Raw genomic sequence first — 12467 nt, forward strand, 5'->3', positions numbered from 1 at the left:
GGGTTAAGGCATATTTCACTGGTGCCCCTCCAGCTGGACCACATCCCAGCCCACCCCTGAGAATCTTTGCCATGTGATCCTGTCTGAATAGTGAGTGATCCAGTTATGGAATTCTGCTGGCAGTCTACTTTCTAGGTCTCCTTCTGGTGCTCACTCATTTAGATTGTTTCCCTGAGAGCAGGGCTTGGGGCAGGGAGAGGAGGGAGAAAAGACAAGATAGGTGGTATTACTGAGACTGCTACTGTAAGCAACAATTTTTTTAGAATCTTCTGCCTCCTGAGCAGCACATAGAATGCCTCCAGAAGCTGGAGCGTGTATCTCCCAGGTCTCATGCTCCCTTTCTTGAGGATTACTCCTGTGTTACTCTAATTCAATCTTGCTTAAACAAAGTCTCAGGGGATATTTGTGTTGGGGAGAAGGCCCTGGGTCAGACAACAGAAAGTCATGTGGCCTACCCATGCTTCAGGTGGTGTGCAGTCAGTGCAAGGTGAGGCTGAGCCTGCACAGAACTGTCCACTGCCACTGTGATGTAAAGCAGAAATGGGCTGAGATTCTGTGACCAGGAGACAAGCAACGTCAACATGGTCATTACCATCACCATCATTTGTGACTAAACCAGCCATCGAACTGGGATGGAACATTGTAAATAGTATAATAGAAACATCAACGGGATCCCTGGGTGGCGCAGCGGTTTGGCGCCTGCCTTTGGCCCAGGGCGCGGTCCTGGAGGCCTGGGATCGAATCCCACGTCGGGCTCCCAGTGCATGGAGCCTGCTTCTCCCTCTGCCTGTGTCTCTGGCTCTGTCTCTCCTTCTCTCTCTCAAGAATAAATAAATAAAATCTTAAAAAAAAAGAAACATCAACAAAGTGCATAGGAGAAAAGGAGAAAATGATTCTAGCACCTGAGAATAAGTAGGTCTGCATGAAGGAGATGGTATTTCTGTGCAATCTTGAAAGACCAGTAGAGTTTTACCAGGTGAAGAAGTCAAGGCAAAACATTCCAGGAAAGGAAAATGTAATTAACAAAGACTGGATGTAGTTGGGGTGCAGTGATGGAGTGCAGTGATGGGAACACAGTGATGAGGGTGTAGTGATGTGGCTAGAGGGATGGGATATAATGACGGGAGTTCAGTAAGGGGCTTTAGGGATGGGGTGCAGTGATGGGAGCTCAGTTATAGGTGTGCGGCAATGGGGCTAGAAGGATGGGGTTTCAGTGATGGGAGCACAGTGATGGGGGTGCAGTGATGTGGGTGCACCAACGGAGTTCAGTGAGGCATCCATCTGGCAAGGCAGGATGGAGCAGGATGGGAAAAGATCTAAACATCCTGTTGAAGTGTTTGAGTTGAACAGCAGAGTGAGGTGGGTTTGAAGAAAGGTCATTGGAAGGAAGCTCTAGGGTGCCCAGCTCTGGACCCCTGTTGGGGTAGAGGGGCATTTCCTGGTTACCTGAACCCTTCCCCAGAGCATCCTCCCTTTGTTCTGTCCACCTGCAGGCCAGTCTCCACCCTGAGGCCAATGGCAGCAGGGTAGATAAGCCTATGTTCTAAGCCAAAGCCAAGCCTCAGATTGAGGTCCTCTCTCATTCTGATTTCTCCCTCAGGGTTTCAGCAGAGCAGTCTCAGAGAACAGAGAGAGCTCATCACAGAGACCTCATCTGTATCTTGGGGGCCCTCCAGGCCACTGGTCTGCACTACTGATGGGAACAGCAAGGTCCAAGGAGGTGATGTCAGGTGGTTCCTCAGCTTCCTAGAAGATTAGATGATCTTTAATGGCCCAAAAACTGCAGAAGTCAGCCCATGCTCCCTGACCTTCCTGTTGCTCCTCATTCCCGCTCCTTCTCCCAAAATGGCAAAGACTGCAGCTTGGAGGCAGAAGTCTGGGCTCAAGTCCCAGATGTGCTGGCTCCTCAGCTCTGTGGTATCTGACGATTCATCCTACCTTGCAGAGTGTCCTCCTCTGCAAAATAAAAATAATGGCATTAAATAAGGTAATGGCTGCAAAACGTTTAGTCCAGGCTGTGATACCTACAAAGCAGTCAGTGAATGAAAGCTAGTATCATTATTTCCTGCCATGTCAGTTTCCCAGAGTTGGGAGTCTGTCCATTAGGGGACACCTGAGATAAGCAGAAGTGGCACCTTGAAGAGCAAATACCAGATAAGCACTTAGAAGTCACACCCTCCACAGTTCTCTTTCAGGGCTCAGTTTGTAGAAAAGGTAGACCCAGTCTGGCCATAGTGTGTTTCTTATATGTATCTATAACACTAATTTTTCTTTTTAACCAGGAGAGAACACTTCCCCCACCCTACTCCACTGCCATGGTTAATGGATGATATTTACATGGAGCTCCTCTGGTAAACTCAGCCCTATTCAATAATTTAAAGTCTCTTTAAGTAACATAAGCTTTTTCAAATAAATGCACAGCCTCTCAGATTTACTTCCCGTCCTCTCCAAGATGATGTCTGGGTGCATGAATTGGAGGAAGCGTATATGACCTTATCAGTAGAAGGGTAGCGGGAACCTAGACTCACTTGCAAAGTTCCTAGCATTGTTGGGCTGTCTGCAGCAACTTCCCTGTGCACTGGGTTCCTGGGAGGATGATCAATTCTAACATGATGAGCTCATGGTCTATCCTGTTGCCTTGGTCAAAGCCCATGGATCTTTCCTTGGGGACTCAGTGCCCCCACTTTGGCTCTGTCCAGCAGTCAGCACCATGCTTCACCCAAGTCAAGTTGTGGTTCCACTTTGTCCTCAAGCCCAGGAAGCACCTCTGTGGGTCCCCTGACCTCCTTCCTATTCAGCTCCCAACCATAGTCCCAATTACTTCTGAATTCCCTTCAAGGCCATGTTTGTGGCCTTCCTAAGGAATAGCTGATTCAGGTTAAACAGGAGCATCACCTGAGATCTCTCTTGCCCAACCCCCTTCCACATGGTTGTGACTGCCACAGGCTGGTTTAGGGATTTGGGGGACCCCTGTGGCAGTCTCCTCCTGGAGAACCACGGCTGCCTTCAGCTCCTCTGTCTAGCATACCTCCTACTTTGGGACTTCAGTCTAAGAGGGGGATTCAGTTCACTTTGTATCACTCCCCGATTCTCTACTGCTGTTCCCTTTTCCTTTCCAAGATCCATGGTGCAGGAGAGGGCAGATTCTCCACTCTGTCCTATTTTGGGGTCCTCTATACCATACCCTACAGCTTTACTCTAATGGTTGCTAGAGGTGGGGGGAGGATTTTTGCAGTATAGACAAGAGGTTTACTCTTTTCAAAACACTACCTCCATTGCATTTGATATATAAAAATTTCTTGATCATAGACAGTGTTTTTTAAAGGTCAATTTAAAGAAAAATTTCGAGTAAGTTGACAATCAGAGTAGTAGTGGGAATGTAGCTTCACCACCAAACAGTGAAGCTACAAGGTCAATGGCTGGGTTTAGGGAAACAGCAGGACCCACAGAAGAAACTGTGGTAGATACATACATGGAAAAGACCTTTAGTGTCGAGGAGGAAGGCAATCATATTCACAGCTAATTAGGAAGCAAGGGGGGACCAGAAAAGCCAAGTTCTAAGGAGTTCAGGAGAATCTCGGTAAGGTTGTTGGAAGAGGTGGCTGTTGAATTGGGCCTTAAAAGAAGCTGAAGAAAACATTGGCACGTATGGGGGAGGGGAATAAACAAGAAGAGTACATGTGAAGGCATGTTAAACAACGTTGAATGAGTTAATGGTGTACAGAATTCGTATTGTTTCTGATAGAGTTATAGGGCAGGGAGAAACTTTCTGGTGGCAACTAAGGAGGGCCAGAGTGGAGAGACAGTCTAGGTCTCAAGGTTGTAGACAAAATAGAGATTGCAGACATTGGTTGGCAGGGCCCATGATGATGCCATTTTGAGCTGGCAAAGCTTGTGCCTTCAGGGCCACTTACTTGCCCTGCCAGCAACCTTCTCTCTCTTCTCGGAAACTTGTCTGATTCTCCACCCTGCTCTGAGTTCTTCTGGCCCCATCGGCAGTTCTGGAAACTTCATTCATGCTTGGGTCTCTGGAATTTATAATCTTAAAATGTCTGCACAGGTATCATCAGAAGATGGGAACAGAGGCCCAGAGGAAAGAAAGGATTTGTTCAGGGACACCCTTGATTCTGAGGAAGAATCGAGATAGAACCTGGATCTATCTCGATAGATCCATGGTCTCAAGGCCATGGGCAAGAGCATGCAGCTGCTTAGGGCAGCCATGCCAGGAATGGCCTGCTGGGAAAGGCAGGAAAACAAGTTGCCTTTGTTTTGATGGCCTTTTAAAGAACCATGGGTGAGTCTTAATAAGCAAGGGTCAGATTCCAATCTAGCAAACACCACTGACCACCTACTCTATGACCCAGACCCAAGCTAAGGGCTTTGATGTTGAAAAAGCAGTAACTACTTGAACCTAGCAGCAACCCAACATGTCTATTCACATGCATTGGGATTTTGGTATGCTCATTATTTAACCTATACCAGGAAAGTCTGCAGGGCATGCTGCAAACATTTTAGAAATTCCCACCCCATCCCCCATTCATCTCCTGGGATTCGTGGTCACCTCAAAGGTGGGCAGTCTGAACATCTAGACTTCTGATACAGGCAATCACTTTCTCCCTTACTCCTCATCGTCATACCTAGGGACTGCTGTCCACAGCTGCTCACTAGGTTTCAGGGGGCAGTTCAAGGTGTTTTCAAGGCTCCATTTGAACCAGAAGTGATTTTTGCTGAATTAAGAATCAAACCTGCAGGAAGGACTCCACCCAAGTCCTATTTCCATTATTCCTGGCATTGTTGGTACACATCAGAAAGGGCCCTGGAGTTGGGGAGAAGGATATTTACTGGAAGACTTCTAATCCAGAGATTTACAGAGCACCTGCTTTTAGCAAAATACATCCAGCATCCCCTTGCTCTGACCTTTAGGAAGCCTTTCCCTACCTGTTGTGCAGACTTCTGTATCCAGCAGGCACATAATACCTACTCGTGACAACCCTGCCTCTCTCAGGTGGTGACTACTTTGGGAAACCTGTGCATTAGATTGATGCTTTGCAAGCCCACCATTGATGTTGCTCAAGTCCTGCCCCCATGTCTCCAGGGAGACAGACCTGAAGGAGACAATTTCAGGTATCCCAGATAATTCTGATTCTACCCACCTGGCCCCAAGCACTTGGAAAGCCTCACCCCTTACCCCCAGGGCGATGCGGACCCTGCTGGAAGCAGGATGGTGATGCTCCTGGGTCCTGTGGTGGATCTTCTATGATCCACCAGAGTGCTAAGGACAGGCTCCAACAGAACTGTGTATAGTTACTTCACCTCTTTGGACTTGTCTCTTAATATTTACACGAGGGGGCTAGGTCTAGATCAGAACTGCAAACAACTCAAGCCAGTGGAAATAGTGCATTGGGCTCATATCATGATTTTTAAAAATTGAAGCCACATATAAAAATGGAGAGAGATCACTGACTTCTTGTTTGGTGTATCTACATTGTCATAAGGCAAATGTGTACTGGAGTTGAGAAGTCATTGCCCCTTTAAAACAGGGCGTGTGCTGTCCTGTGTTCCACAGTCCCCACCACAGCCTGTTGAGCTCTCCCAACCAGCTTCATCCACTGCTTCTTTGCTGCCTTCCTGGCCCCTCCAGGCATTGGAGTTTAGGTCTTTGACTTACCTGATCCCAAATGTCCCTTCTATTTGTTCCAGCCCGCACGCCCAGAGCCTACCACATTATCCTTCCCCAGCCCACAAGTTAATCATCAGCTTCTCCTTATGTAAATCAGAACAGGAAAGTCTTGCTTGGCCAATTCCTCCAAAAATCTTGGTCCGATGCCTTTCTTCACCAGCCCTGTGTCCTGTGCCTGCCTGCTCACCATTTGTCTGCTAACAGGAAGCCCTTTCTTGCTCCTGACCGAAGCTCTCTGAGGCCAGCTGCGGCCGTGGATGTTCAGGGAGTTCAGGCAGGCCAGTCGGATGAGCGGGGAGTGGGGGCATCTGGGCCAGACTCTGATCTGGGCTGTTTGGGTCCTTGCAGCTGCCACCGAGGGTGAGACACCCAGTGGGAGAGGAGGGCCCTCAGAAGATGGGGTAGGGGGATTTCCTTACCTTGAAGGATTTTCCATTAGTGCAAACATATTTCTCAGGGGTCTGAAGGCTCGTGAAAGGCCACGTAGTAACCTCAGGGCACCTGACCAATATCCTGGTGTTACGGAAAGCCAACCCTCCAGAGTCTCCTTTGTGGGTGTGGGTAGAGCACAAGACCCCGCTTCTGTCTGTGGGTTGCTCACACCTTGTCAGAGCCTGGAGAGCCCTCTGTCCCAAGCCCTGGGGAGGGGCATAGGACGGAGCCCATGCTTTGTACTACTGCCTTCCTGCACAGGACTTACACTAGTAAAATGATATTACAGCAGGTAGCACCAAGACAGCTGAGTCCTACTAAGTAAATAGCTGGGCAGTGACCTTCTCGACACTCCATATTCTATGTTGAAAATGAGAAGCTTGCACTCTCGGTTTCCCAAAATGTCATTCTCATAGCCCTAGAGGTGGATGAGCTGATGTCGGGTGGGATCTACATGAGAACTTTTTATTTTCATTGATGTATATTTTCATGTGTATTCAAAAAGATATACCTAACTCTTCAAAAGCACAATTCCATAGATGTTATTGCTAAGGATTCCTCTAGATAAGATTTTTAAAGTTTATTTAAATTTTATTGTAAGAAAAATTAAAAAGCTAATAGTCGTATAGGGTATGCACAGACATGCCAGCAAATGTGCTGGTAGGTGTGAAAATGACTCCAGGCCAGATGACTCTGGGATCCTAGGATCTGCAGAGCCTGGCATCGATCAGTTCTAGAGTAAAGGAAATCCATGCTGCAGAGTGTGTGTGTGGGGGGGAGTTAATTGTTCCCCAGGATGACCACGGAAGATTTTATGCCTTGATGCTATGCTCCTAGGAGAAACTAAGTCGGTGCTCTGATGCGGGTGGCTTCTAAGGCAACCTTAAAGGAAGCAGTGGGCAAGGATTCCTTGACAGGTAGTCTAGATACTTCCTATTGCCCAGCCTCTGGGCCAAGAAAGAGTGCCCTCACTGAGGGGAGCCCCTAGTTGGGCTCATTCTAATTCTCTACCTAGCCAGCCCCTGATTCCTCCCTGTGTGTTCCCTCAGGGCCAGCTGCTGATGCACCGGTGAGGAGCACCAGGCTGGGATGGGTCCGGGGCAAGCAAGCCACTGTGCTGGGAAGCACCATGCCTGTGAACGTGTTCCTCGGGATCCCCTTTGCTGCGCCCCCTCTAGGACCCCTGCGATTTAAGAGACCCAAGCCTGCATTGCTCTGGAATGACTCACGAGATGCCACGTCCTATCCTAAATTGTAAGAGCAGGTTCGGTCCCATGGTGCAATGTGATCTGGGCGTGGGGGCAGAGCACTGAGGGGGAATCAAAGTCATGCAGCTCCCTGGGCAAGGTGGGGGCCCCAAGGAGGAGGAAGAAGAGGACTGCGGAAGTAGACGAGGCTTCTGTAATAGCATGGCTCCCCAGCTGGCTGACAGGCGGGATCCCCGTGGTGGTGTTCAGAGCATGCACATTCCTTGGGCTCCCTTCTTGGACTTCCTGAGTCAGAATCTCCAGAACTGGGCCCAGGAAACTGGGTTCACTGAAAGGTGACTAGGGATTTGAGGGCCCATCAGATTTGGGAACAACTGTTAGATGGACTGACTGCATCTTTGTCTAGGTGTTTCCTTGTCACCCCCACCCTCCCATGTGTCCTGGGTCAGGGGCTCCCAGTCACTGCAAATTTCCAAGCTGAGGTGGATGAATCATGTTGAGGACTTGAACGTAGGTTGGGAGGTGAGACTTGAAAATCCCCAAGAATCTTCTGATGCTCAGATTCTGTGAAGTCCTCAGGTTGGGCCACACTGGTTCTTGGTTCTTAGCTTTGGGGTCCCAGGCAGAAGGAGTACCCTGGTGCCAGGAAGCTCCCTAAGCCAGAGAAGCAGACCCCCTGTGGCCCAGGGAGCAAGAACACTAGGCTGAAACTCCTCTGTTCCTTCCTTCATGCATTCATTCAACTAGTTTCCATGGAGAACCAACTCAGTCACTGCCTCTCTGTGAGGCCCTGGGGGACACATAATGGGCTGGTCACAGCTGCCCTGAAGGAACCTATAGGCTGGTGGGGGTTGCAGGGGCATACATAATAACAAAAATTAAGATACAGAGTGACAAGGGCAACCTTATTGAGAAGGAACCACCTAGTCTAACCTTGGGGGCTTTGCTGAAAGCAGTGAAGGCTTGCATAACTACATACAAACTACATACATAGGGGCAAAAAGGTATAAGCACTTGTCAGGGGGTAGATTTGCACTGATGGTTTCCCACTGTGTAAGCTGTAAACTCTTCTATTAAAAAAAATAACAGTAATTGAGCACTTAGTATGTTAGGAATCACATATGTTAGTCTCAATCTTATTGTGTCACAGGCTCAGTGCTAGGGCTCTGAGGTACCGAGGTGACTAAAACAGCTTTTAGTTGCTCACATTTGAGTTGGGGAAGATGGTAACTCATGTACAAGCCTAGGAGAACTTCTAGGAAAGAACACAAAATATGTAGGTGTTTCTAAAGAGCTGCAGTCTAACTGGAGAAATCTCAGGAGGCTTCTTGGAGGAGGTGGGACCTGGAGTAGATCTGAAAGAAAGGGAAGAACATGAGCAAACAGATATGAGGAGACAGCAGTCTGGGCATAGGGACGAGCTTGAGCAAAGCCTTGGATACAGGAATCTCCCTGCACATCTACCTCCACTGGCTCCTCGTGGAAAGGCCCAGGAATGTCCTTGTGGGGGGCAGAAAAGAGAGCTGCTAGAACAAAGCTCTTGATATGCAGCCCAGAGTCTTGAGTGCCCTAGTTTGGGGAATTGCTGAGCCATTTTGAATCTTTATGTGTATGTCTGGATTGGGGTAGTGGCTGTAGGCATGAGCGGGTGCTGGAAGTTAATGGTGTAATTATTCTGCACAACGTACTTTCCTACCCAAAAACCAGATCCAAAAGGATTATAGTTTGTTTCTTCGTGCCATATGGCAGGGGCTGGGGAGATGATTAGACTTTGTACCAATAGCTCCCGTATGCCTCCTCTGCTCAGACACAGGAGACCACCAGACCTCCCTGCAATCACAAGACCCAGCCCCTCCCAGGCAACTTTGCTGACAGCAACTCTGAAGATCTCATTTTCCTTCCTCCAAGGTGCCTCCAGAACTCAGTGTGGCTGCTCTCAGATCAACACTTTCTCAAGGTGCATTACCCCAATTTAGAAGTGTCCGAAGACTGCCTGTACCTTAACATCTACGCACCAGCCCACGCGAACACCGGCTCCAAGCTCCCCGTAAGGCTGCCTGCCAGGCCAGGGACTCCAGCTTGCAGGTTGTTGCCCTGGGACCCAGGCAGAGTAGCTGCGTGTCTAGAATCAAACCTACACCCTGTTGGGTAAAAGGGACGCATCAATAACTCTTCAAAAAAGTTAGCTAATGACAGATTCACTTTATCTTCCTTCCTGATTGCTTTTTTGTTGGCAGTGACTTGACCTTTGATTTTTATTTTGTTTTGTTTTTCCCTTCTGTTGACTATTTAATGGTCTGTAAACCTGTAGAAAGACACTGCTTAAAAGGACCCTGATTTTCTGTTTGCTTGTTTGTTGGGGAAATCCTTTTCTAGAGAGGATAATTTCATCCTCCATTTTTTTCTGTTGGCAATGAGGACAGGTAATAATATTCAGTATTTCATTTAAGAATGTAAAATATCGGGGATCCCTGGGTGGCGCAGCGGTTTGGCGCCTGCCTTTGGCCCAGGGCGCGATCCTGGAGACCCGGGATCAAATCCCACGTCAGGCTCCCAGTGCATGGAGCAAGCTTCTCCCTCTGCCTATGTCTCTGCCTCTCTCTCTCTCTGTGTGACTATCATAAATAAATAAAAATTAAAAAAAAAAAGAATGTAAAATATCTCTGTATAAGAAAATGGGAAAGGTGCTAATTTTTAACTACACCCTCCCGTTATCCTCTTTCCCATGTGCCACTGCAATGGGAAACTGTTGGATCGTAGCAATATATATTGAGCACTGACTATGTGCCAGGCACAGGTGGGTAAGGATTATTGGACCCAAAGTACAGATTAAGAAGATGAGGCACAGGGATTACATGACTCATTCACATTGTACACAACAGTAAGTGGCAGGTCCAGTGCTTTGTCTGGTCCTTCTTTTTTCTCAGTGGCTTTATCCTCTTTTCCTGCCCCAAGTGTTGTAGTCCCTAATATGGCCTTAAAAAAAGAGAAGAGAGGGACCCTTGGGTGGCACAGTGGGTTAAGCATCAGACTCCTGGTTTCTGCTCAGGTCATGATCTCAGGGCTGTGAAATTGGGCTCCATGCTCAGACTTAGGACTCTCTCTCACTCTGCCCCTCCCCACCCACACACACTCTGTCTCACTAAAATAAACAAATCTTTCAAAAAAGAGAGAATGGAAAGAATTTTTAAATAAGTATATCAATCCTGATAGTACCATGTGAGTATTTTATGTTCCCCAGTCCCAATTTCTTTAATCAATATAGTAAAGTTTTCATACTTCTCTTCCCTTTTATCTCTCCTCACTTCTCTTCTCTCTGTAGGTAGGGGATAGAGTTAAGTTAAAACAGCCAAAGCGCTCTCCTGCATGGCTTACAATGATTTCCAACTTCCTGTGGGTCACAAGTTCAGTGATATTTAGTTAATACTTTCTGAGCACTCGAAATTGTTCTAAGAACTTTAGATGTGGGATCTTCTTTAAATCTCATGCTAACCCATAAGTATGATACCTTCATTCTTCACATCTTACAGATGAGAAAAACGAGCCTCAGAGAGGTTAAGTAATCTACCCAACACAGCTCACCAGTGGCAGAGCTGGGAATCAAACCCAGACACTCAGATGCCAGACCCCATATGCCTATTCCTGGGCTTTCTTCAAAAGACAAAACCTCTGATACTACTTAGTAAAGAAAGTGAGACACTTATATTTCCCTCAAGAAAGAAGGTCTCAGAATGCATGGGGAGGGGATGTGAGTGGCTGGCACATTGACTGGAAAGTTCCTTTCCCCTCTGCAGGTCATGGTGTGGTTCCCTGGAGGTGCCTTTGAGACTGGCTCAGCCTCCATCTTCGATGGGTCCGCCCTGGCTGCCTATGAGGATGTGCTGATTGTGACAACCCAGTACCGGCTAGGAATATTTGGTTTCTTCAAGTGAGTGTCCCCAAGTGATTGACACTCTGAGTCCTCAAGGCACAGCTGTGCAACAGCCATAGGGGATTCAGTGCCTAGCTGCCTAAGCAGGAATGAGCCTTCAGTGACATTGAACAAATATGACCCAAATGAGTTAGGTAATTTTTGCAGCTGTAACAGATAAATACCTAAGTCTTGGTGGCTTAAAACAAAAATCCCTTTCTCACTCAAATAAGGTCCAGTTGAGTGATCCTGACTTACAGAGATCTTTCTCCATGGTCAATCAGGGACCCGGGCTCTTTCCATCTTGTGGCTCTGCCCCTCTTAAGGGACCTAACCCTCTGCATTTGGCCAGCAGATGGACAAACTACAGAGATCATGAAAAGGAGGTCTTTCTGGGTCAGCCTGAAGGTGGTGTTCAACATTCTTATTCATATGTCATTGGCAGAGCTCAGTCACATGGCCACACCCAACCATCAGGGAGGTGGAGAAATGTAGCCCTGAGGTGTGCTCTGGAATCTGAGGGAGCAGGATGGGTGAGCAGTTATAGGGCCCCATGTCAAGGCTTCTTGGATGCTCACCTGAGAGTAATCACTCCATTGTGCTGGCTTCCCTCTCTGTGGTAATATCCAACATGGAACAGGCACTCACTAGGAGCCAGGCATGGTGCTGTGCACTTGCCATATGTTATTTTCAACCCGCCCCCAGAGTAATCCTATAAGAAACGTATTGTTGTTATTCCCATCTTGCAGTTGAAAAGTGGAAACACAGCGGGGGTGGGAGGGTGGGGTGGGGGAGGCAACTTCCCAGAGCTCTCAGAGCAGAGCTTGACAACTTCTATTGTCCTACTTAGAACATAGCAGACCCTGAGCCCTGGCCCAGGGCAGTGTGAGCCAAGAGGAGCAGTGTTATGGGGGAGATAATACAGGCACACAAGTGTCCATGCTACTGGGCAGGATGTGATTAATGCTCTGAGGGTGCAAGGCAGTGGGGCTGTACACACAGAGAAGGGAGCTGTAAGCAATCAGGGAGGCTTCATGAGAATGGCGGCATTCTAATTGCACCTCCAAAACGAGGTTGGGGTTGAGAGGAGAGGTTGGAGAAGAGTATACTTAGCAAAGGCGCCACCAGAGCAAAAGCTAGGACATTGGAAGGAAATGAATCTACATGTGGGCAGGCCTGGGACAACACTTGCAAGCTGTGCTTTGAGCCTGTGGCACTGGACTGGGGCTCTGGGGCC

General features: G+C 48.0%; 1 protein-coding gene across 2 annotated transcripts in view; it reads left to right on the plus strand.

Moving 5' to 3' along the window:
- Positions 1 to 5774: 5774 nt before the first annotated feature.
- Positions 5775 to 12467, plus strand: part of CES5A (carboxylesterase 5A) — a 29588-nt gene continuing 22895 nt past the window's right edge. Inside the window, exons 1-4 of one of the 2 annotated variants that reach the window (XM_025447907.3) lie at positions 5779 to 6040; positions 7162 to 7366; positions 9229 to 9367; positions 11115 to 11248. In XM_025447907.3, coding sequence (XP_025303692.1) covers positions 5938 to 6040; positions 7162 to 7366; positions 9229 to 9367; positions 11115 to 11248 — 581 coding nt within the window. In that variant the 5' untranslated portion in view covers positions 5779 to 5937. Of the gene's footprint in view, positions 6041 to 7161; positions 7367 to 9228; positions 9368 to 11114; positions 11249 to 12467 lie in introns of both variants that reach the window. The other variant, XM_025447908.3, reaches the window with a different exon arrangement.

Source organism: Canis lupus, chromosome 2, assembly GCF_003254725.2.
Source record: "Canis lupus dingo isolate Sandy chromosome 2, ASM325472v2, whole genome shotgun sequence".
NCBI classification, from domain to species: domain Eukaryota; kingdom Metazoa; phylum Chordata; class Mammalia; order Carnivora; family Canidae; genus Canis; species Canis lupus.